This window comes from Lissotriton helveticus, chromosome 4_1 (assembly GCF_964261635.1).
Source record: "Lissotriton helveticus chromosome 4_1, aLisHel1.1, whole genome shotgun sequence".
Taxonomy (NCBI): domain Eukaryota; kingdom Metazoa; phylum Chordata; class Amphibia; order Caudata; family Salamandridae; genus Lissotriton; species Lissotriton helveticus.
The window spans coordinates 1,253,906,040-1,253,930,823 of record NC_136063.1 but is presented as its reverse complement, the minus strand read 5'-3'; the positions used below and the strand labels follow the sequence as shown (position 1 = coordinate 1,253,930,823).

Genomic DNA, 24,784 nt, shown 5'->3' with positions numbered 1-24,784 from the left:
TACAAGTATACCTTTTTTTATACTTACCTAATTGGTCTGGATTCAGTCTCTGAGTGTGTGCATCAGACTTGATTGAGTGAATACAATAATGCTTAACACACCCTCTGGATAAGCCTAACTGCTCACCCACACTACCACAAAGACAGATGTTAGTACTTACCTAATTTAGCCTCTGCTATACCTCAGGGGACTCCGTGGACTCTGTGCACACTATAACTTACTTTAGTATATTATATACAGAGCCAACTTCCTACACTTGCATTCTGCAAATGTGCATGTGACAGGAGCACTACTTGTACTTCCGTACAACCAAGTAACCACCAGGCATGATGATAGGCACTGTATCGGGAAGCGTGCTCCCTATTAAGGGGGGTGGGCAGGGGTTAGTTCCGCCCAGTCACCCGTGTTGTAGGGTGTCCATGGGCCTTGTCGCGCTGCAGTATCACCGAGCACCTGGGGGCCTAGTATGAAGAAAACTCGAAATACCAGGGTGTTACTTCGTGCTAAACATACCAGTGGGGGCTGCCTTGCCCTGTCATGCCTTCACCTTTATTACCCCGTGGCCCATGTAACTGTGGGTCATACTATTACGCTGCCTATGCGGGACCACTCATGGTCCCCACTCCCTCAGTTGTTGGTGACTACATAAACATCCCCTAAATAGAAACACTAAAGGAATCTTGTTGAAATCTGAAATGAAACCTGAGAAAGAATGGTAAAAGCATCCTTTCAACTCACAGCGCTTTTTTGTTTTTTTTACATTACTGGAATACATATTACAGCCAAACTTTTTTCGCTATGTTGACAGAATGTGATTATAAAGACACTCCCCACTATATCCCTATGAATATTCTCATAATAGTAAGTGGGACCATAAGAAAAGAATACGATTGAATAATGATGCACAAAGCATGACCCACACTGAGTGCATTACATGAACCACCAATAAAGGCATGACCAGTATTCTATACACAATAAATGTGGATAGGATTTTCTTTCTCTTATTAGGCTAGCTCTCTTGAAAATTAACTATAGCCCTTACTACCCTTGACTAGGCATTAAAGGCATTTTGTGCTGTATCCGCTCAGTTCATTTAACTGGGCTAACTGTTACATAAACAAGCAAGAATAATGAAGCAGTATTAAAATGACAACGTTTGTCTAATTCAGATGATTTTTATCCGTCCAATGAACAATACATAAATAGGATAAAAAGAGGCTATCACGCAACTTCTAATATATAGTCAAATTAATGTAGCCCCCAGAGAATAACACACTTTTCTTGTTTTAAGACATCAATGAAATGTAATCTATGATATTTACCAACAGCATTTTGTTTTCCTTTCTGAGAAAGAAAGTCTTTGCCTGAAACAAAATATGGTCATAGTTAGCAAACGCTTCTACGAGGTTTTTTTAGGATATTCACAAAGGCAAAGTATATATCATAAGAAGTTATTTAAATGTAGAAATCAAGTCTTACAATAATGAAGAAAGCACGATTTCCCCTTTTTAAGGCAATGAGAGAACAGAGTAGTTGACACTAGTTTTGGTAAAGGGGTTCTGCCAACCCGCTGTTCCCTTGTCTCATTTTGAAGTTAGGAACCCTAGATTTCCGAAAGCAGACCCTCAGCTAGATCCGCTGTCACAAACCTTCATTGGCGGCTCATTCATCATAAAGTTGCCAATATCTTATGTTGGTCCAGATATTACTCAGTCTTATTTTTCCAAGAATTTCAGGGAGCCTGTGAGGAAAATCTTTGCAACCTTGCATTCCTTGAGGTAGTGGTTATTTAGAAAATACCATGTACTCCTGTGGACAAGCTAAAAAACTCTGAACATACACACCATTAATCCCACAAACTAGGTGTTCCGTCCATAAACTCAATGAACAAGAAGCCAATACCAATAAAACATGGTTCACTGCTCTCAAGTATAACATTAATCCTGTACAAAGTGCAACAGGAAGGGTAAGGCTAAATGTTACAAAGCATTGTTGCAGACATTCTTTGCAAATTAAATACCAGTGTGCACTGCCAAATGAATGTCAGTCTTTTCTAAGCGTTTCATTAGAACGAGGTACACTGCAATGCAGAAACCACATGATACCTTTAAAAAGCGCCATTTTACATTATGTTACTTTTAAATCGTAGCCTAGTTAGGAAGTAATATTTTTAACACCCAGGGAAGGGGACTGCGCAGACGATTTAGACCATGTGGACCACATCCCCTGGAGACTGCCCACTTTTAAAAAAATTGAATTTCTTTGTAATGGGGGGGGGGGGGGTGGGGCGCGTAGCCCCCCTCCCATGCAGCTTTTGGCTCCGGAGACCACATCAGCCGCTCCCTGGCCTCTATACTAGGGCACCCAGTCATTGTCAATATGGGCCACGAGAGAAGCCTGAAGACCCCCGCAGTCTCTGCTTGCTCGCCGCGTCCTGCGGGAGCCGGCATTGCTTTTGGACCAAGGGAGATGCTGAACATGTAGCTCCCTCTGTCCTAAAGCAATTCTCTTCCACTTTCAGCAAGCAAGAGCATTTGTAATGCTCTGCTTGCTGAAAGCGGAGCAGTGTTTGGTATGGCTTGGTGGAAGCTGGAGCCAGCCCTGGGAGGAGGCGGTCCCCTGGGCCACCTACAGCTCCACGAGGGGGGCAGCACGGCCCCCCTCTTTCAAATATTTAGCCCGGGAGGTGGTGGTCCCCGGGGGTCTTAATTATTCAGTTTGTATCCCGGGAGGTGGTGGTCCACGGGGCAGCGGAGGAGCATCTCAGAAGTAAGTGGCTTTCATCCCTGTCTAAAATGTAAGGTATTGTAAGAAAAGTAACAAAGTAAAAGAGTTTCAGATTCCGGGTAGAGACTCTATGAAACCGATAACAAAGTTATTGAATTGCAACACAGATTTCATTGTCTACTGCTTGGTGTGACCTACAATATGTGGGCAGCACGGTGCACCAAGCAAAAAAGAGAGTCTTAGAACATATGCGAGCGATAACTAGAAATGATAATAGGTATCCGGTTGCGAGGCATTTCGCAGTAAACCATAAAAGCAATAGTCAACTCCTAAAATTCTTTGCCATTGACCATGTACCAATCCCAGAAAGAGGAGGTGACAGGGTAAGAGCCCTGCACAAGTTAGATTCAAAATATATTATTGAGTTGAGAACACTGGCTCCCTTTGGCCTTAAAGGCAAAGAGGAGTTATGGGTTCACATTGGTTAAGTTAATAAACCACTGTAGGCATATATAGATGAGACAAGATTTATTTCTAAGCTCCCTCCTTCCTCTCTCTGCCCCCCCCCATGTCAGGAAGTGATGTGTAATTGATATTTTTAAAAATAAAAAAAGACGGACACTGCTGTGGCAAGATGGGAAATGTGTAAAGTTTTAAACATTGACAATTACCAAGGTAATGAATACAATTGTAAATGGCAACGCCTATACTGGGCGCTATTGTGTTAACAATGTAAGAAATGGATATTGCTTTCACATGCCCTGTTTTTTCAATGCTAGAATATAGGAAATCTGGCTGGTTTGTAAATATACAATACGAATGAAATGTAATATTTTTTAATAGCTGCTGAGAATGATGAAAGACTTTGAACTATATATGGATAAGATAAGATAAGATCGTTTAAGCTCAAATGGCCATGAATTGAGAATATGGGCCCATTCAGGGCATGATGTGGATCAATGATCGACTATTTGATATAAGACAAATAGAGAGACTTTTGAGGAGATTTAAGAATGAATTAATTTTCCTCTGTATGTCCCAAATGGGTGTACTATCAATCTAAAAATATATAAATGCATCAATATATCTGGTATATGGAACACAGTACAAAATATTTTGTGATTTAAAAAATAATTGGTTTGTTTAAGGTAATCTTTGGGTGTTCCCATGTTTTGGTAGTACATAATGGTATTACTGCAATAAGATACACAACTAATGACAGCCAGGACCGCAAGCATGGCCATTCAAAGATGGCCGCGGAGTGAATAAATTTTCCTCTGTATGTCCCAAATGGGTGTACTATCAATCTAAAAATATATAAATGCATCAATATATCTAGTATTTGGAACACAGTACAAAATATTTTGTGATTTAAAAAATAATTGGTTTGTTTAAGGTAATCTTCGGGTGTTCCCATGTTTTGGTAGTACATAATGGTATTACTGCAATAAGAACAACATGAGTGATTCCCCTATGGCTTTATGCTTTCATATTCGACATAGTTCTAGAAGCATTTCAAAGTAAACTAATTAAACAACACAGATAACCTAGTTTTATATCATTTTCATTATTTTCTTTATTTTTTTATATATATAAACATTTTCTTTTCATATTTTTGGATTGAGTACTTTCACTGTGTCAAAAATAATTTCACAATTTATATAGACATTAAAAAATGCAATGCATTATACAAATATTTAAGAACAAATAAATCAATTAAGTGAACCCTGATAACCACACATCTACCAACAATCACTCTCTATTCATACATCCCACAAAACATACTACATTCAACAACTAATTTCTGCGATAGAGGTAGTCCAGATGATGCCTGTGACTAGAACGCCAGGTCTACGCGTTTCGGTGGGTTAGTACCACCTTCCTCAGGACCAACAGAATTTATCTTTCTGCATTTGTGGTTACAGGGTATCTTCTATATCAGACCATGCATAAAATGCAGACGTAGTTTCACAACATTTGGATCAGTAGGCGCAGTTAATTAATCTGTTCCCTTATATATCAAGAACGTTGCCCAAATTGTTGAGTTCGATTTTTGTTATGAGAGGAAGTTCTCTTAATCTTCCTAGTATACAAAGCAGTCTTCAGATCCTTATTATTGTCAGTGAGAGCCTTCGATGTGACTGAACGACGCAGAGCATGGCGACTCGAGTAAATTAACACTAGGCGAATGGACATAAAACTACCATAGGAATAACACATGAAAAAAGAAAATCTGACGGAAAGCGATCTCCATTTTATCTACAGCTAAAACTAAAGACTTCATCTGAGGAAGCCATATTGCCTGTAGAAAGTTGAAGAAATTGCGACAAATAGTTATGTCATTCAGTACCGGATACTCTCACTGACAATATTAAGGATCTGAAGACTGCTTTGTATACTAGGAAGATTAAGAGAACTTCCTCTCATAACAAAAATCGAACTCCACAATTTGGGCAACGTTCTTGATATATAAGGGAACAGATTAATTAACTGCGCCTACTGATCCAAATGTTGTGAAACTACGTCTGCATTTTATGCATGGTCTGATATAGAAGATACCCTGTAACCACAAATGCAGGAAGATAAATTCTGTTGGTCCTGAGGAAGGTGGTACTAACCCACCGAAACGCATAGACCTGGCGTTCTAGTCACAGGCATCATCTGTACTACCTCTATCGCAGAAATTAGTTGTTGAATGTAGTATGTTTTGTGGGATGTATGAATAGAGAGTGATTGTTGGTAGATGTGTGGTTATCAGGGTTCACTTAATTGATTTATTTGTTCTTAAATATTTGTATAATGCATTGCATTTTTTAATGTCTATATAAATTGTGAAATGATTTTTGACACAGTGAAAGTACTCAATCCAAAAATATGAAAAGAAAATGTTTATATATATAAAAAAATAAAGAAAATAATGAAAATGATATAAAACTAGGTTATCTGTGTTGTTTAATTAGTTTACTTTGAAATGCTTCGAGAACTATGTCGAATATGAAAGCATAAAGCCATAGGGGAATCACTCATGTTTTTGTTAATTTTGTCCTCTCTCTTCCCTGGCTAAAAATAAATTAGAGGGGGTCCCAATACTCTGCTATTACTGCAATAAGATACACAACTAATGACAGCCAGGACCGCGAGCATGACCATTCAAAGATGGCCGCGGAGTTTCCTTCTTCAAAAGGGATCTTTATTTGGTTTAGTCAGTTATTCACTTGCAATGAAAAATGCATATATTGTGTGTGTAATGAGTGGCACGCTGACATTGACAAAGACCGTCAAAGCCGAAACGAGTTTGTCAGCCACGGGGGAATAATACTATTGAATTTAACTTACTCGTGTGTGTGCGCCACGGACTTTGTGCAAAGAGAGTATTTGGGAGAAAATATATATATATAGGCCGTGGGAGCATGGGCGAAACGCCTCATGCTGTTTTAAACAGCAATAAAGTACTGTAAAGACAATTCAGCTCTGGTGGTCCGTACCTGATTATTTCTGAGGAGGAGGTATTTTGGGACTGTGGTTCTTTATTAATATACTAGCAGCCCGTCCCGACGTTGTCCGGGTATGAAATAGAATGTGTGTATTTGGCAAGGGCAATTTATTATAAAATCTCGCGGTAGACAAAATTTTTTGTTTCATTAGAATAGGGACGGAGAAGGCCCAGCTGCAGCCCTGGTTGATGTTAGCAGGCGCGTGTAATTGGTGTAGTGATCCGCAGCCTGAGCCCGGCTACAGCCCTGGTTGATGTTAGCAGGCGCGTGTAATGTCGTTGAATGAGAGAGTTATCAGCCGCGGGTAAATCCGTTTGATGAGAAAGTTGAGCGACAGCGAGTAGGAGAGGCTGGAGTAATTGTCCCCGCAGACACGCTCATTTGCGTGTTTCCCCGCTTGAGGCCCAGATGCAGGCCTGTTTGATGTTAGCAGGCGTGTGTTCTCCCGCTTGAGGCCCAGCTGCAGCCCTGGTTGATGTTATCAGGCGCGTGTAATTAGTGTACTGATCCACCGCCTGAGCCCGGCTAGAGCCCTGGTTGATGGTAGCAGGCGCGTGTAATTTCGTTGAATGAGAGAGTTCAGTAACAGCGTGCAGGAGAGTCTGCAGTAACGTTACTTACTAGGCCTCCAGGTGAACGCGTTTGTCACGCCCCCAGCACACGGCCACAGCAGACGATCTTCTGATTAATGTACGACCCACATGGCATGAAGGATGGAACGTAGCACACGCCCCCAGCGTGCCCCTTGATGCGGCGCAATTGCGTTCACATGGCATGAAGGCCGGACACACGCCCCCAGCGTGTCACGCCCCCAGCGTGTCACGCCCCCAGCGTGTCACGCCCCCAGCGTGCCCCTTGAAGCTGCGCAGCAACGTAATTGGCGCTTGTATGTACGACTCACGTGGCATGAAGGGCGGACACACGCCCCAGCGTTTGTCACGCCCCCAGCACACGCCCACAGCCCACGATGTGATGGCCGTACCACACGCCCCCATCGTTAGTCATGCCCCCAGCCCACGCCCACAGCACAACGCAGACACGCCCACAAGGGACTACTTTGCTGGCCCGGTTCTTTTACCTTTTAAATGTATAGAGGTGCTGGCCTAACAGCTAAGGCGCTCGACCTCGGACCTGGGGATCTGGGTTTGAGTCTTGGTAACGACGCCAAACATCCTGTGATTCTGGGCGAATCACTTAATCTCCCGGTGCCTAACAAAAATGAATGTGTGTCCTCATGTAACGTAACTGGTGCTATGTAAAGCGCTCTGATACCTGATTCAGTTCGGGTCAAGTTTGCGCTATATAAAACTCGGCAAAAAAAAAATATATATGGTGGCCGTCTACATAGCCTATGTCCTTCTGCTGCAACTGCCCTTTCCAACGCTGTATTGGCTGTTGTGATTGGTGCTGTGGTTACTGAGATTACCCGCCTTAAAGGATGGGACTCTCTCTTTATAATATTAGTATGGATATATATATATATATATATATTTTTAATTTATTTTTTCACTGAAAAAAATAGGTTTCAGGGATGTTATAGTTAGAAATTAGCATTTAAAAACCCTTAGAAATTCACTGAAAAAACCAAAGGTTTCAGGGACGTTATAGTTAGTTGGACATTTCACTCGTACAAAACCAGAGAAATTCGGCCGTTATAGTTAGTTGAGCTAACTATAGCTCGCGCCCCCGCAATGCACTGTTGATGATATCACATATTACATCATTCATGCCATGGTCAGTGACATCACTGATGACATCTCAAATGACATCACCGATGACATCATCTAGTGACTGTGTGTTTCTGTAAAGTTTAAATATGTTTTATATATATAATTGCCAAGGTGTATTGAAGAATGAGTGGGTGTATGAGTTTCTGAATGGATGATTTAGTAGGTGCGTGACTGACTGTATAAGTGAGTGATTAAATGTGTCTTACTTAATGCATGGGTTAGTGACTAAACTGTGTGAATGTCTATATCAGTCTGTTAGTTGGTGTATAAGCGGCTGCATGGGTTGGTGAGTAGCTACATGAGTGTCTATCTGGGTTATTGATTGGTTGTCTGAGTTTCTGTATGGGTGCCTGAGTGTCTGTGTGGGTGGGTGGGGAGTGTGTGACTGTGCATAGATGTGTGAGTGGGTGATTCACTGGATGTATGGGTTCAAGACTGCATGTGTGAAGGGCTATATGAGTGGGTGAGTGTGTGTATGGGTGTGTTGGTGAGTACATCGATGTCTCAGTGGTACATGCGTGAGTAACTACATATGTGAAAGGCAGTATATGTGAGTGTTGGAGTAGATAAATGACTATATGTGAGAGTGAGTGATTGTGAAAGTGGCTGTAAGGATGAGTGTGTGCTTGCATCAGTGATTGTATAAGAGAGTAAGTATGTGTTAGTATCTGTATGAATAAGTGAGGTAGTGTTTGTATGACTGTATAGGTGAGTAAATGGGAGTGTGATTGATTCTTTGCATGACTGACTAGGTGTGTGAGTAACTCTATGGAGGAGTGGCAGTGTGTGAGTGTCTATATAGGTGTATGAGTGCATATGATAGTGCTGTATCGATGAGTGACTGCATGTATGGGTGACTGTATGGGTGAATGAGTGGATGTGCGTGTAGTCCTAGGAATCAGCGAGTGGGTATGTAGTAACTGGTATTGGCGTGTCTATGGTTTTGAAAATGGTACTCTGTATTTTAGAGTGGGTGTATCAAAGGTTATATTAGGGTAGGAGGAGGTGCATCAGATTATCACGTGGATGATGTCATCAGTGATGTCATCAATGATGTCATTTGAGATGTCATCAGTGCTGTTACTGATCATGTCAAGAATGAAGTAATACGTGACGTTATCACCAGTTATAGTTAGCTCAACTAACTATAATGGACAAATGTCTCTGGCTTTGTACGTGTTAAAATGTCCAACTAACTATAACATCCCTGAAACCTGTGGGTTTTTTCAGTGAATTTTTAAGGTTTTTTAAATGCTAATTTATAACTATAACATCCCAGAAACCTATGTTTTTTTCAGTGAATTTCAAGGTTTTTTTAAATGCAAAATGTTAACTATAACGTCCCTGAAACCTGTTTTTTTCAGTGAATTACAAAGGGTTTTTAAATGATCATTTCTAACTATAACATCCCTGAAACCTATGGTTTTTTTCAGTGAATTTTGAAGGTTTTTTAATGCTAATTCCTAGCTATAACGCCCCTGAAACCTATGGTTTTTTTCAGTGAACATCGGACGTTTTTTAAATGCTAATTTCTAACTATTCCTACAGAGCTAGGACATGTGCAGAAAGAGGAAGAAAAGCACAGAAAGAAGCAAGACAAATGAACAAAGAGGCAACAGGAGTCCAGAAAGAAGAAGAAAGGTGCAGAAAGAAGCAAGAGATATGCAGAAAAAAACAACAGAGGTGCAGAAAGAGGCCTTGTTGCAAAGTCATCCTGTGCCCCCAACCTTTTGCTGACTGGTACTGGTATGTGACTGACAAACCAGGCCCGGGGCCAGTGCTATGCTGAAAGACACTTAGAATACAGTGAAAACACCTACATACACTAGGGTACACTATGGGTTGGGTTACCCCTGTGATTGGCATGACCTTCCCTGTAAGGCCCTAGTACATAATAGGGCAGGGGGATTAAAACTACCTCTAAGTTAGAGGTGCAGAAAGAGGAAAGAGAAGTGCAGAAATAAGCAACAGAGGTGCCGAAAGAGGCAAAAGAGGTACAGAAAGAAGAATGTAAGGTACAGAAAGAGGAACCAGAGGAGCAGAAATATGCAAGAGAGGGCAGAAACAAGCAAGAGAACAGCAGAAAGAGGCAAGAGAATTGCTGAAAGAAGCAACAGAGGTGTAGAAAGAAGCAAGAGAAGTGCAGAAAGAGGCAGCAGGGGTGCAGAAAGAAGGAAGAGAAGTGCAGAAAGACGTAAAAGAGGTGCTGAAAGAGGAGCGAAGGGTGCAGAAAGAGCAAGGGAAGTGCAGAAAGAGGCAAGAGAGGTACAGAAAGAGGCAAGAGAGGTACAGAAACAGGCAGGAAAGGTGATAAAGAGGGAACAGGGATGCATAAAGAGGCAAGAGAGGTACAGAAAAAGGCAAGAGAGGTACAGAAACAGGCAAGAAAGGTGATAAAGAGGGAACAGGGATGCAGAAAGAGGCAAGAGAGGTGAAGAAAAATAAAAGAGGGGTGCAGAAAGAGGCAAGTGATCTGCAGATAAAAACCAACAGCGGTGCTGAAAGAGGCAAGTGAGGTGCAGAAAGAAGCAAGAGAGGAGTGCATAAAGAAGAAAGAAAAGTGCAGAAAGAGGCAAAGAATTGCTGAAAGAAACAACAGAGGTGTAGAAAGAAGCTAGAGAAGTGCAGAAAGAGGCAAGTGAGGTGCAGGAAGAAGCAACAGCAGTACAGAAAGAACCAACAGAGGTGCAAAAAGAGGCAAGAGTGATGCCGAAAAAGGTAGTAGCTGTGTACAAAGAAGCAAGAGAGGTACAGAAAGAGGCAGCAGGGGTGCAGAAAGAAGGAAGACAAGTGCAGAAAGACGTAACAGAGGTGCTGAAAGAGGAGCGAAGGGTGCAGAAAGAGCAAGGGAAGTGCAGAAAGAGGCAACAGAGGTACAGAAAGAGGCAAGAGAGGTACAGAAACAGGCAGGAAAGGTGATAAAGAGGGAACAGGGATGCAGAAAGAGGCAAGAGAGCTGCAGATAAAAACCAACAGCGGTGCTGAAAGAGGCAAGTGAGGTGCAGAAAGAAGCAAGAGAGGTTCAGAAAGAGGCAATAGAAAGGCAGAAAGAAGTAACACAGGTGCACAAAGAGGCAAAAGGGGTGGAGAAAGAGGCAAGAGATCTGCAGAAAAATGCAACAGGTGCTGAAAGAGGCAAGTGAGGTGCAGAAAGAGGCAAGAGATCTACAGAAAAAAGCAAGAGAGGTGCTGAAAGAGGCAAGTGAGGCGCAGAAAGAAGCAAGAGGTGCAGAAAGAAGGAAGAGAAGTGCAGAAAGAGGTGCCAGAGGTGCTGAAAGAGGCGCGAAGTGTGCAGAAAAAGGCAATAGAGGTACAGAAAGAGGCAAGAGAGGGTCAAAAACAGGCATGAAAGGTGTAGAAAGAAGGAACGGGGTACAGAAAAAGGCAAGAGAATTGCTGAAAGAAACAACAGAGGTGTAGAAAGAAGCAAGAGATGTGCAGTAAAAGCAACCGAGGTGCTGAAAGAGGCAAGTGAGGTGCATAAATTAGCAAGAGGTGCAGAAAGAGGCAACAGAAGTGCAAAAAGAAGCAACAGAGGTGCAGGAAGAGGAGGGAGAAGTACAGAAAGAAGTGAAAGAGGTGCTCGAAAAGGCAAGAGCGATGCAGAAAGAGGCAAGATCAGTGTAGAAAGAACCAAGAGAAGTACAGAAGGAAGCAACAGGGGTGCTGAAAGAAGGAAGAGAAGTACAGAAAGAAGCAACAGAGGTGCTGAAAGAGGCACGAATGGTACAGAAAGAGGCACGAGAAGGGTAGAAAGAAGCAACAGAGGTACAGAAAGAGGCAAGAATGGTGCAGAAAGAGGGAAGAGAGGTGTAGAAAGAGGCAAGCGAATTGCACAAAGAGGGAAGAGGGGTGCAGAAAGAGGCAAGAGGGGTGCAAAAAGAAGCAACAGAGGTGCCGAAAGAGGCAAGAGGGGTGCAGAAAGAGGAGAGAGAAGTACAGAAAGAAGGCAAGAGAGATACAGAAAAAAGCAAGTGAAGTGCAGAAAGAGGCAATGGAGGTGTTGAAAGAATCGAAGGATTCAACAAGAGGAGGTACCCCTGGTATATATAACAGGGAAGGGGGTATTCGTATCAGCAAAACAAGAATCCCTGTTCCAACAATGGTAGGCTCAAGTGGCCGAGCAAAATTGTGCTAGACGGGGTAGGGGATGTATGAATAATTATCCCTATGGTAATTCACTCATAGTAACCTATTTAAAGCAGGCAGAGACTAAACATTTACACAACAGTATTCGAAAATATACTCCACAGTTCAATTTTTAGTTGGTTGCAAAAAGGTTAAAACACTTTATTACCTCCCAGCATGGGTTACAATCTAAAACATGATAAAAAAACATTAAGATTAAAAACCACCAAAGGTGGTAAGGCAATGACTATATAGTAGAACAAGAATCAACAGAGATGTAGAAAGAAGCAAGAAAAGTGCAGAAAGAACCAACAGAGGTGCAAGAACACGCAAGAGGAGTGCAGAAAGAGGGATGGGAGTTGCATAAAGAGGCAAGATAGGTACAGAAAGAGGCAGGAGGGGTGCAGAAAGAGCATGAGAAGTGCATCAAGAGAAACAGGCAGGGAAGGTGAAGAAAGAGGGAAGGGGTGCAGAAAGAGACAAGAGAGCTGCAGAAAAAAAGTAACAGAGGTGATGAAATAGGCAAGTGAAGTAGAGAAAGGGGCAAGAGAACTACAGAAAAAACCAACAGAGGTGCAGAAAGAAGCAAGAGAGGTGCAGAAAGAGGCTATGGAAGTCCGGAAAGAAGCAACAGAGGTGCAGAAAGCGGCAACAGAAGTCCAGAAAGAAGCAACAGAGGTGCAGAAAGAGGCAAGAGTGGTATAGAAAGAGGCAAGAGAAGCACATAAATAGACAGCAAAGGTACAGAAAGAGGCAAGAGAGGGGCATAAAGAGGCAGGAAAGGTGCAGAAAGAAGGAACCGGGGTGCAGAAAGAAGCAAGAGAGGCACAGAAAGAGAAAAGGGGTGTGCAGAAAGAGGCAGGAGATCTGCAGAAAAAAGCAACAGAGGGGCCGAAAGAGGCAAGTGAGGTGCAGAAAGAGGCAAGAGATGTGCAGAAAGAAGGAATAGAAGTGCAGAAAGAAGTAATAGATCTGCTGAAAGAGGAGCAAAGGGTGCAGAAAGAGCAAGAGAAGTGCAAAAAGAGGCAACAGAGGTACAGAAAGAGGCAAGAGAGGTGCTGAAACAGGCAGGGAAGGTGCAGAAAGAGGGAACAGGGGTACAGGAAGAGGCAAGATGAGGAAAGAGAAAAGAGGGGTGCAGAAAAAGGAAAGAGATCTGCAGTAAAAAGCAACAGAGGTGCTGAAAGAGGCAAGTGAGGTGCAAAAAGAGGTAAGAGATCTGCAGAAAAAAACAACAGAGGTGCTGAAAGAGGCAAGTGAGGTGCAGAAAGAAGTGCAGAAAGAAGCACCAGAAGTGCAGAAAGAAGCACCAGAGGTGCAGAAAGAGGCAAGAGGGGTGCAGCAAGAGGAGAGAGAAGTACAGAAAGAAGCAAAAGTGGTGCTCAAAGAGGCAAGTGAGGTACAGAAAGAGGCAAGAGATCTGCAGAAAAAAACAACAGAGGTGCTGAAAGAGGCAAGTGAAGTGCAGAGAGAAGCAAAAGAGGTGCAGAAAGAAGTGCAGAAAGAAGCATCAGAGGTGCAGAAAGAGGCAAGAGGGGTGCAGAAAGAGGAGAGAGAAGTACAGAAAGAAGCAAAAGAGGTGCTCTAAGAGGCAAGAATGATGTAGAAAGAGACAAGAGCAGCACAGAAAGAACCAAGTGAAGTGCAGAAAGAAGCAACAGAGGTGCAGAAGGAGGCACGAGGGCTGCAGAAAGAAGGAGGAGAAGTGCAGAAAGAGGCAAGAGAGGTACAGAAAGAGGCAAGAGAGGTGCAGAAACAGGCAGGAAAGATGCAGAAACTATTGACAGTCCTGTGTATATTACTTGCAATTCTACTGACATGCTGCCTATGTATACAATCTGGTACAATGCTTTGCTCCATTTGTATCACTGCTTGTACACCTTCCAGACGTGATGTTAAACAAATAAATGCCCAGCGTATCCTAGCCAAAAAGTTGATGAAATGATGCAAATTGATATACACGATGAATACTTAGACTCCTCTAGATTATACATGTCTTCAGCTAATGCTAAAAGGGTTGTCTGTAGAAATTTGGCAGAGATCGCTGTTAGCATTTAGCTGCAGCCATCTTGTTTCCGCCAGCCATCTTGTTGACCATGTGCTTTCCATGTGCTCTTTCCTTCTTCACTGTCGCCTGCCCTTGTGCTTTGCTCAAGAACTGGCTATACTTAGCCTCTGCTACTCTGCACATGCTCAGAAGAGTCTGTAGCTGTCCATGCACCTGCTCTAGTACATCACTGTCAGGCTGCTTTAACTGAGGTCGGCAATCCATGGCGCCTCCTTCTCTGTTGACTGTGCATTATTTGTATGACCATCTATGTATGTAACTCTTCCTGTGTGTGCTTGTACCGCCTTCTTTTGAGCTCCTGTGTGGGTATAAAAGACCCATGGTTCTTCTACTCCTTGTGCTACTTCATACACTGCCGAAGGGTGTTGTGTGAATGTAGTTCCACCTCATGAGGTTTAATAAAATATCTTTTTGCTATTTCAGCTTCCGTGCCAACTTCATTTACTGGTCTGAGGACTTGTGTGCAGAAAAGGGCAAACCCCTAGCACTGGTAGGCCTTGCTGAGTTCTACTTCTACAAGACCTTCCAGGGGCTTCTACCGAGCCCAAGTACACAGTCAACGCTTGATCCCTTATCAGCGCCACCCTGTTCCGGAGGGACAACAGATACAGCCACAGTCAAACTATTAGGTTTTTCCCTATTCACAGTAATTTTGTGATGACTCTGCTGGGTAAAGAGATGTTCCGAGTGCAGTTTTGCATAAAAGTCAACAACTAATGCAGTGAATGAACCAGCAATAAGGTGCTCTACGTATGATTGGTTTAGAGAGATGTGCTGTTTACTCTGCTGGCTCTGCTGGGTTTAATGGCAAACGCCTGAACCGGGGCCCAAATTTATACATAGGGGTGGATCCTATAGCTGCCCACTTGAGTCGTCCTCCAGTTGAAACTTTGTCTGGGTCGTCCGGGTCATGGCCCCTTCGCAGTACTTTGTCTGATCCCCCATGAAGCCACAATGAATCCTCTGTGCTTCCCCAGAGGAGAAATGAGGCAATGTTATTAGGATGGGCTTAAGGAGCAAGCCTTCTTGACCTAGTATTGCCTCCACAGGAGTAGACCGGGGAGTTTCACGGAAGAAGCCAGTAATGGCTGGTTGAGCTTTATAGCAAAGATGCTGTAAATGTCTGGATCCGCTATACGATCTCCTTAATCTACTTGTACGACTTGGAGACAAGGAAAGTACACAGCCCGAGCGTAATTTTTTAGCAGACATCTCGCACTGGCATACTTAAATATCAAAAGGAAGCAGACTCTTGCCTCCACTCGGGTTGCTTGCTGGAAGATAATCTCCGGTGGCGACTTCCTCTCTCCAATCAGCCTGCTAAGGATGGAGGCAGCAATCCTAGTTGCAGCTGGGAGGGGGCAGAGGTAAAGCACAACAAACAAACATAAAAGAGAGCCCAGAAACTTCAGGGGTAACAGGATTGTGGGGCTTACAGTCAAACCTTCTTACCGTAAAAGTGGCGGTAAGTACCCATAGATAAAAGCACTAGACAGGCACAGCAAGGAGGGGAGTTCAAGACGCTGCTGACCATTTCCAGAGCCTCCAGCCTGCAGACCGCTTCTGCAGGGTGGTGAGCTTGAGCTTGCAGATTTAGACAAACTAAGAGCTACTGCTCCAGATTCCCTGCACCCCCAGCGCCCTACCCCACAGGCTCGCAAGGCAAACAGAAGAGGAGCTTCCTTTAGTGCCTTCAATCTACTCAAAGCCGCCCCACGCACTCCGTTGGTACGGGCGGTTAGAAGCCAGTAACGGGGGAGGGAAGGAACCAGTCCCGTAAGTTTGACCCGCCCTACAATGCTTTGATGATCCAGGTGCTCCGTTGATCCAGGGGCTGTTAGGGTTGCCTGCCACTGCGGGTAGCGGGTGACAGTGACAGGGACAGGAAAGAATGGTCCCACAGTCCTACAGACCCACAGGTCAGAGGTCCGCAGTCCATCGTGCCGCGCTCTTGAGCCGCTCTTGCTTCAAGAGCGCGCAGGAAACTCCGGACCGGAACCACTAGATTCTCTGGATTCTCTTTGCACAGACTCCAAACACAGACAAAGACGTCTGGGCCACCGCCATGGGGCTGCCAGAGGGCACTCTCTCTAAAGCCGCCACCCCGCTCTGAGGTGCAGGTGCTTCATACCAGCTGCAGTACTGGCAGGTAAACGGCAGGTAAGCGGGCAGCAATATGAGACCAAAAGCTGTCCAGAACTGTCAAAAACTGAGAGGGGCCAAGAGGAGCTGATTCAGGAGCATGGGCAGAGTGCGAGCAAGCAGGGTACAGCAGGCTCACCGCTCCTCTCCTCCACCTACTGCCGCCTGGCTCCTGACACCCAATACCCGCCTCTCGGCTCATCTGTGGTGGTTGCGGGAACCGGGTGGTGCGGGAGTGGCGCGGTGCAATGTGTAATGTGCCGCGATGCAATCAAGTGCTGGCACAACCTGCTCCTCCTCTGCATCCAGCGTCCCCCTCCACCTACCCAGTCATGCTCCTGCAGGCCTGGGGCTTTTGATTGTGGTCCGGTGGTTTTGACGGGCCGCCGTACCTGAGGAATCGATCGAAAATGCGGTTGGCCGAGAACAGTGATGTAGGTCGCGTCGGCTCCGCTGAGCTCTGAGCTCCAGTGCAACGCCTCCTTTGCTCTGCAACAACGCTCTCTCTGATTCGCTCCGGAAAGTTGTGTGGGTGCTGCATTCTGCCCAACAATTGTTCTTTTTGCATTTGTCACCTCGAGTGGGACGGGTATGCCCAGACGTGGGTCCCATGTTCTCCATGCCACTGGAATCAAGCTATCCTGGCTGATGAGGGCTGAAAGCCCGAAACCAGTCCTAGGATGCTAGTTTCCAGTCCAGGGAGGACCTGGCCTGGCAGTTCGGGCTAGACTGTTCCCATTGGGCGCAGGGTCAAGACTGATTTGCATATGGGTGGGTCCAAGCTAGAATGGCATGGTGAGTAAATAAATGATGGATTTAGGCCCAGATCTCTGTACTGGGGTGAATGTATGACATTGTTCTGGATTCTGTCCATTAATTGTTCTTTTTGCTTTTAGAGGAGGACACTGATGTGCCAATAGTGCAGCAACAGGCGTCTGGATTGCAGCCTGGGGCTGAAAAGCTACCCACTGAAAGTGCTGTGCTCTGGGTTGCTTCATACACGGTGCAACTGGTGTTGCCTGCCTTCAGAGGTGCCACAGGGTGTAGAGTGAATACTGAAAATATTTTTGCCAATACATTTCTTTCAGTTGTTGATGGACGATGTATTTTTGGATGAGATTGTTGACCAGACTTATTTTTATGTTGAACGCTATTTGATGGACAACAGTGCAAGACTTAAGCCCCACTCTAGAGCCACCTGGTGGACTCCCACAAATGTGGATGAGTTGAAGAAGTTCTTGGGTTTAACTTTTTTAATGGGCTTGATAAGGAAGCAGTCACTGTCTTCATATTGGTACTACTAGTCCCTTGATATGTATTTCCTGTAACCATGAGTCATGATCAGTATTTCAGTATTGATCCCCTCTGGTTGTCCATAAACTTTCGGAGTTAGTGAGAAAAGTGTGTGGGAACTTGGTAGAGGATTTTTTAACAAAGGTCGCCATTTATACGTAGATAACTTCTACACCGGTGTGCAATTGTTCAGGGAAATGTTCAAAGTGGACACTTGCTTGTGCTTGTGGCACCATCTGCTCTAACAGTAAAGGTTACCCAAAAGAGCTTGTTTGTTAAAAACTTGAGAAGGGATAGTACAGTGCCTTGCGTAGTGATGAACTTCTTGCTGTGAAATTTTCTGACAAGAGCGATGTCTACATGCTAACTACCATCCATGACAAAAGTAGTACGTCACCTGTGAATGTCTGGGGTCAGGTTGCTGAAGTGTGCAAACCTGTGTGCATTTTAGACTACAATAAGCACTTGGGTGGTGTAGATACAACAGATCAGAGGTTGGAGCCTTTCTTTAAGAACCCGGCCTAGTAAATCCAGACAAGCACAGGCGGCCTGGTTAACATCCGAGCTTCGTGATGAAAAAGGTAATTGCAAGAATTTTGAGAGGCAATGGCGACGGACCCATCTTATCGATTATAAAGTGAAATTCAGGACTGCCCTCACCCAGTATCATAAACATATACAGCTGGCTCGAAAATCCTATATCGCCCTACATATAAGTCAGGCAGAGAACACACCTAAAGCTTTGTTCAAGATCCTGAAAGCTTTAAGAAATCCTAAAGCTTGTGATCTGGAGGAAGCCCCATCTCAAATCCTCTATAATAAAATTGTTGATTAGTTTATACAGAAAATTGATACTATCTATAATAAGATCACCTCTGCTGGCAGTTCGCAGTTGGTTACCATGACCACAGATCTGTCACCGTGTTCGAAGGTAAATTCACTGTTGAGCTTTCCTCCACTGACTCAGGAGGAGGTGGAAACTAATGTGCAATGTGAATTGAATTGAATTGAAAATTAATTTGTAATGCGCAGAACAATAACCCGAAGGTATCAAGGCGCCTATCGAAAGGTCAAGAAGGACCAGAAAAGGAGACATTAAGACCTTAGACATATGCTTGCTTGAAGAGAAGGGTTTTTAAGGCAGTGCGAAAATTCTGTAGGGACGGGAGGGATCTCAGATCCAAAGGAAGTTCATTCCACCACTTAGGGGCAAGGGTGGAAAAGGCTCTGCCGCCCCACCTGGCTTTTCGTACACGGGGGGCTGCTAGAAGCAGTTTCCCAGAAGAACGCAGGTTTCTTCGGGGGACATAGTGGAAGATGATGGATCCGATTCCAGTGTCGCTCTTTTTAGCGATGGCTCTGTAGGTCATACACAGGACCTTGAACCGGATACGCTGTTCTACCGGTAGCCAGTGCAGTGTTTTCCTGGCTGCAGTGGCTGAAGAGCGTCTGGGGATATCCAGGACAAATCTGGCTATGGCGTTTTGGACTACCTGCAGGCGCTGCAGCTGTCCTTTATTAAGTCCAGCATACAGCGCATTGCAATAGTCCAAACGCGAGCCGATGAGAGCAACAGCAATTTGTTTTCTTGCCTGGAAAGAAAGATATTTCCTGACCCTACGGAGAGTATGGATCAGGCCCCAACAGGTGGAAACAGTTCTGCTCACCTGGCTGCCTAGGTCAAGGGCAGGGTCTATTATCACCCCGAGATTTTTAGCAGAAGATGTGGGGGAAGGGCAAGTGCCAAGGGAGTCAGGCCACCAGTTGGCTGACCAGATGTTTTCTTTACCCCCAAACACCATCACCTCAGTTTTCTCCCCATTCAGTTTCAGAGAGTACCGAACCATCCATTTACCAACCGCCTCCATGCAAGATCTAAATTTGGAGGCGATTAGTTCATCTGAATGGGGTAGAGAGACGAGGATTTGAGTGTCGTCTGCGTACGAGACTACCTCCATCCCGAAAGATCTTATTAGTTTGGCCAGTGGGGTAACATAGATATTAAAGAGGGTCGGGCTGAGGGCTGACCCTTGAGGAACCCCACATAGCACAGGACGGGATGGAGATAGAAAATCCCCAAGCTTGACTCTTTGTTCCCTCCCCGTGAGGAAGGAGGTCAGGAGATCAAGAGCTGCATTCTTCACCCCCACCTCCCTCAGCCGTGATGTTAGTACCGAGGGGGAGAGGGTGTCGAAAGCCGCCGTTAGATCTAGCAGGACCAGGAGAGATGTCTGGCCCTCATCTACTGATGTACGGATCTTGTCAAGTACGATGGTGAGGGCTGACTCAGTACTAAATTCTTTTCTGAATCCATGCTGGGAGGAGTCTAAGCATCCGGAGCTTTCAACAAAGGCAGCAAGCTGTTTGTTGAGATGTGTCTCAAGCATCTTAGCAGGGGCGGGGAGCAGGGAGATAGGCCGGAAGTTTTTTAAGACCCCCGGATCCAAGGAGGCCTTTTTCAACAGAGGTTTCACTACCGCCTTCTTCCACTCTGCTGGGAAGATACCATCTCTGATGGCAAGATTCATTATCTCCACCAAGGGAGGTAAGAGGGTCTCCCTACACTGTTTAATGACCTTCAGAGGGCAGGAATCCAAAGGTGATCCAGACTTAGTCTTGGCTAACAGAAGCTCAAGATCTTGTAAGGCCAGCGAGGGAAAGGTGTCCAAGGTGCACGGAGTGGAGATTTCGGTGATAGTTGGACTCATCTCTACACTAGGTATAGATGCGCTGAGAACAGCTCTTTGTTCCTCAAGGGCTAGGTGAATATCCTGGATTTTAGAGTGAAATGTGAAATCAGGTTCACCGCTTGATGTCATACCTGCCACAATCTCACCCTCTCTCGTAAAACAACTGTCAGCTCCAACCTGCTCTTTCCTTAATCTGTCACTGAAGGAAGGCCATCTTCCAGCGGCATGAAAGGCAGCCGAGATCATTCCAATATGCAAAAACACCAAAGCCTCCATGGAAGATCTTAGTAATTTACGACGAGTTTCCCTGCTACCTCTTATGAGCAAACGACTGGAAAAGCACATTAATAAATACCTGTTGCACCATATCGAATTGGCAGGCAGCCTTGATCCATCGCAATCAGGCTTTCGGCCAAAACACAGTAACGAAACAGCAATCCTGGCTGTTACAGATAACATCAGACTCGCTCTAGATAGCGGCCAATCCACTCTCCTGGTGTTTTTAGACCTGTCCGCCGCATTCAATAGTCGACCACCAGATTTTGCTCAGGAGACTGGAGGAATCGGGTATTGGTGGTGTGCCTCAGCTGAGGATAACAAGTTTCCTTTCTAATCGTTCCCAGACAGTCAACCTGGGTCGGTATCGTTCTACATCCAAGGAACTGACCAAGGAAGTGCCCCAGGGCTCTTGTATAAGCCCCACCTTGTTTAACATCTATGTCGCTCCCTTGGCAGCACTTCAAAGGATCTACAGATTCACTCAATATTGTATGCTTACCTTCTCTTTCAATAAATCTTTCCAGGCAGCTCAAGCCACATTCTCTTCCAGCATGTGGGCAATCCCTCAATGGATGCGTAACAACTTTCTACAACTAAATGCCGGAAAGACTGAGATCATGCTTTTTGGAGATGCTCCACTGCTGTGGACACCAGAGTGGTGGCCAAAAGAGCTGGGCACTGCTCCATTACCGAGGACAGTAGTAAAAAACTCTAGGGGTCTGTATAGAGCAGGCTCTGACCATGAAGGAGCATGTGACCCATATGGTTGGCTCATGCTTCCATGTGCTTAGCCTGCTGAGAAGAGTCTTCCCCTTCCTACTCGATTCTCCACGGAAGACTCTCATCCAGACTCTGGTGTTGAGCAGACTGGATTATTGCAATGACTTGTTGATTGCAGCTAACGACTCCTCGCTGGACCGCTTACAGGTAGTGCAGAATACAGGGGCTCGTTTAGCAGTGAATGCCCCTTACAGAACAGCCTCACTTCCCCTTCTCCAACAGCTTCATTGGCTGCCTGTGCACAAACAAATAACATTTAAAATCTGCTGCATTGTCCATAAAGCAGTGTGAGGAAATGGACCGACTTACCTGGCGGAGAAACTCAACCGATATACTCCCCATAGGGACCTCTGCTCTGGTTCAAAATCGCTCCTTATTGTACCTAAGGTCAAGAGGTCAAGGACAGGGGGAAAAGCTTTTTCATATCTGGCGCCCCTCTACTGGAACCAGCTTCTCATTTCATTGAGGCAGTGCCCAGTCCATCTGCAGTTCAGATAAGCTTTGAAAACGGTTCTGTTCTAGACTGGCTCCTTTGTTACAGCATTCTCATGTGGGTCCGTGGGTGCTGAGATACTCCTTCGGGGGTGATTCAAGCGCTATACAAATTAAATAAATAAATGAAAAATAAATTTAAAAAACATTGGTGTTTGTAAGGAGTACGTTTGGTATAAGAAGTTGGCTATCCATTTATTCCATTTAGCAACCTTCCATGCTTTTGCTGAATTCAAGGATTGTTCTCCAGCATCAAAGATGACATTTGTTCAGTTTAGCAGTCTCTGATAGGCAGCCTTGTTGTAGTGGCGCAGGCAAGAGTTCTTAGAGAAGCAGCGGTGGAGGATGTGGCTAGACTGAAAGATCGCCACCTTCCTGATCACATTCCTCCCACGGTCCAAAAACCCCCAAAAAATTCCAGCTAATAAATGTAGAGACTGTGTCTGAAGAAGTATCCTGGAAGGAGAGTTGTAAAACCACCTCAATTGTCCTTCTAGGCCTGGGCTGTGTGTGCCCACATGTTTTAAATTGTACCACACACAACAGAGTTTTTGGGTGCAACCGTGAGGGTAAGAGTACACTGACTGGTCTGTATCGTTTTATATTTTTTGTTCAAATTTCATGGTTGGCATTAGTGTGATGTGTTAGAGCTGTTGTGTTTGTAGTTATAGTTTTGTATCTACTTCCAATTGGTTTGGGTTTTCTTTTTTGTATAAACAAATGCGATGGGGGTGTGCATAGACTATATAAGTCCAAAACAAGGACCACTTTATATGCCCAACGGGACAGGGGTAAGTATTATATATAAATACAAAGAGCTATGGGCATCATTTCAGGGGAAGGAATCACGGGGCATGGCCGAGCCGGCAACCATGATGGCCGCTTGACGTAGGAGCTTCAGAGCCTCCGTGACACTACAGCTGCCACGCAGCGCATTACTGCGACTATTCCGGCCCCAAGGCCTCGCATCGAGCTCCCAATGCGGTGGTGCACCGAATGTACTGTGTGAGGCACCCCATGCTGCCGGTCATGCTGAAATCTGTCCTGCGGCGCCCCCGGGCCTGACGTGGCCCTCGGAGGCCGGAGTTGACAGGGGACTCGGGTGAGCCTGAGGGGGGCCCGGGCGCAAGCGCCTGGATCGGAGGCTTGGACCGAATACTGTTGCTGCCGAGGTCACTGGGGACTGCCCGGGGAGCCAGCCAGGAACGCGCAAGATGTGGATCTATGCACCAGCTACACCTCGAGGGAGGAGTACTCCCTTCCTGTTCTGGCCGCTGAAGAGGGTCACCGGTCTCTGACACGGTGCTGATGGAAGTATGCCGCAGAGGCCTGCTACGAGCTGCGTGGACGATCCACTTCTCATGGCGTGATGTTGCCTGAACCGTGAGTACAACACTGCTCTACCCGGCATGCTGATCGGACCTCTCCAACTCCTCAGGCACTTGTTAGATTCTAATCTGTCCCCATACCCCAGGCCGCCATTTTGGGACTACTACGCAGAACCACTGGGATGGCCTGCGTGGCGCGTGGCCTGGTGGTTGCTGCTCTAGCACTTATCACATACACTATAGTGACCATGATAACCCTGATTAGTGTGCCATTACTAACCTGCCTGGGATAAATTGTACCCACGGTTGCCTGCACATTGCTCTGCAGTCCCCCCCTTCCTCAAACTGCCAAAAATGGTCCGGTCTGACATAAAACAACCCCAACTTAATTTCAAGGGGGGGAAGACCCCAAGGAGGGAGGACACTGAAGGGGAAGAATCGAATCAACAGGAAGACACAGCGGCTGTAATGGCTGAGCTCCGGGCGGGGTTCTGGTCAATAAACAGCCGTCTAGACAGGTTAACTAGTCGCCTGGACGACATTCATGGTCACCTGGAGGCTCAAGATACACAAATAGGGGGTAAAGAGCAATGTGTTTCAGATCTAGAAGTTGCGCAACCTTCCATACAGAGGTGTCTCAAGCGAACAGAGTCCCTCCTCAAGCAGCTAGCCACTAAAGCCGAAGATTTAGAGGCACGCACCCACAGAAGTAATATCCGCACTTCGAGAATTACGGAATCCATAAATACCGGTCCTATGGCAAAATTTGTGGAGTCCACCCTCGTGGACCTGTTTGGCAGAGGTGACTTCTCCGCGTCATTTGCAGTTGACCTGTCCCCGGGGCACCTCAGAGGATTATAATTGCTAAAAACCTCAACTACAATGATCACGAAGTGGCTCTTTGTCTATCCAGAGAGCGAGGCACACTCACCTATCAGGGGTCCTCCATTTCCCTCTTCCCTGATTTCACGTCGATGGTGCAGGAGGCCTGACGCAAATATGCAAAAGTGAAGCGGACCCTTCAAAAGGCAAATGTCAAGTATGCTATGCTTTACCCAGTCAGACAACGCATCCAACTTAGTAAGGCCAACATTTTTGACTCTCCTGAAGATGCGGAATAGTTCTGGAAGAAACATAAATCAACTACAACACCGAAACATCAAGTTCGGGACGCTGGCCCTGATCTCTGGTATCCTCGAAGACTGGTACTCTGCGCTTAAAACACTTTGGATACACCATTGACTGCTTTGGTCACTGACTGCTGTATGTCCGTGCAGCTTCCTAGATATCATGTATCTGTCCATTGGCTGAGTGAACTCTATTATCCATGTTAACGGGGCAGACTAACAGCTGTGAGACTGTCAATGGTCTGGTGGCAATTACTGTTTTCAATATTCCTACTTCCCGATGGCTCAATGGAACGTTGCCATCCCCCGCAGGATGATTCCTCTTCCTTTTTCTCTCCCTTTCCCGTTTCTTCTTTCCCTTGTCCCTGGTTGTTCTTATTGTGCTGGGATTCACCGGGTGCCTTGTTATTGTGAATCCGATGGGGGTGGGGGTGGTTAAGGGAGCTTTTTTTCTGTACGGTTGTATTCGTTCTGTTTATTGTTTGCATGGAGCATTTTCCTTATTC

General features: G+C 45.3%; 1 protein-coding gene across 10 annotated transcripts in view; it reads right to left on the bottom strand.

Annotated features, from left to right (window-relative positions):
- Positions 1–24,784, bottom strand: part of C4_1H18orf63 (chromosome 4_1 C18orf63 homolog) — a 1,754,940-nt gene that overhangs the window by 1,127,302 nt on the left and 602,854 nt on the right. For 8 of the 10 annotated variants that reach the window (XM_078687809.1, XM_078687806.1, XM_078687816.1 and 5 more), the window contains one exon: positions 1,323–1,364. The exons of the other annotated variants lie outside the window; for them this stretch is intronic. In XM_078687809.1, the coding sequence (XP_078543935.1) occupies positions 1,323–1,364 (42 nt within the window). The remainder of the gene's footprint in view (positions 1–1,322; positions 1,365–24,784) is intronic. 10 annotated transcript variants of the gene reach the window in all.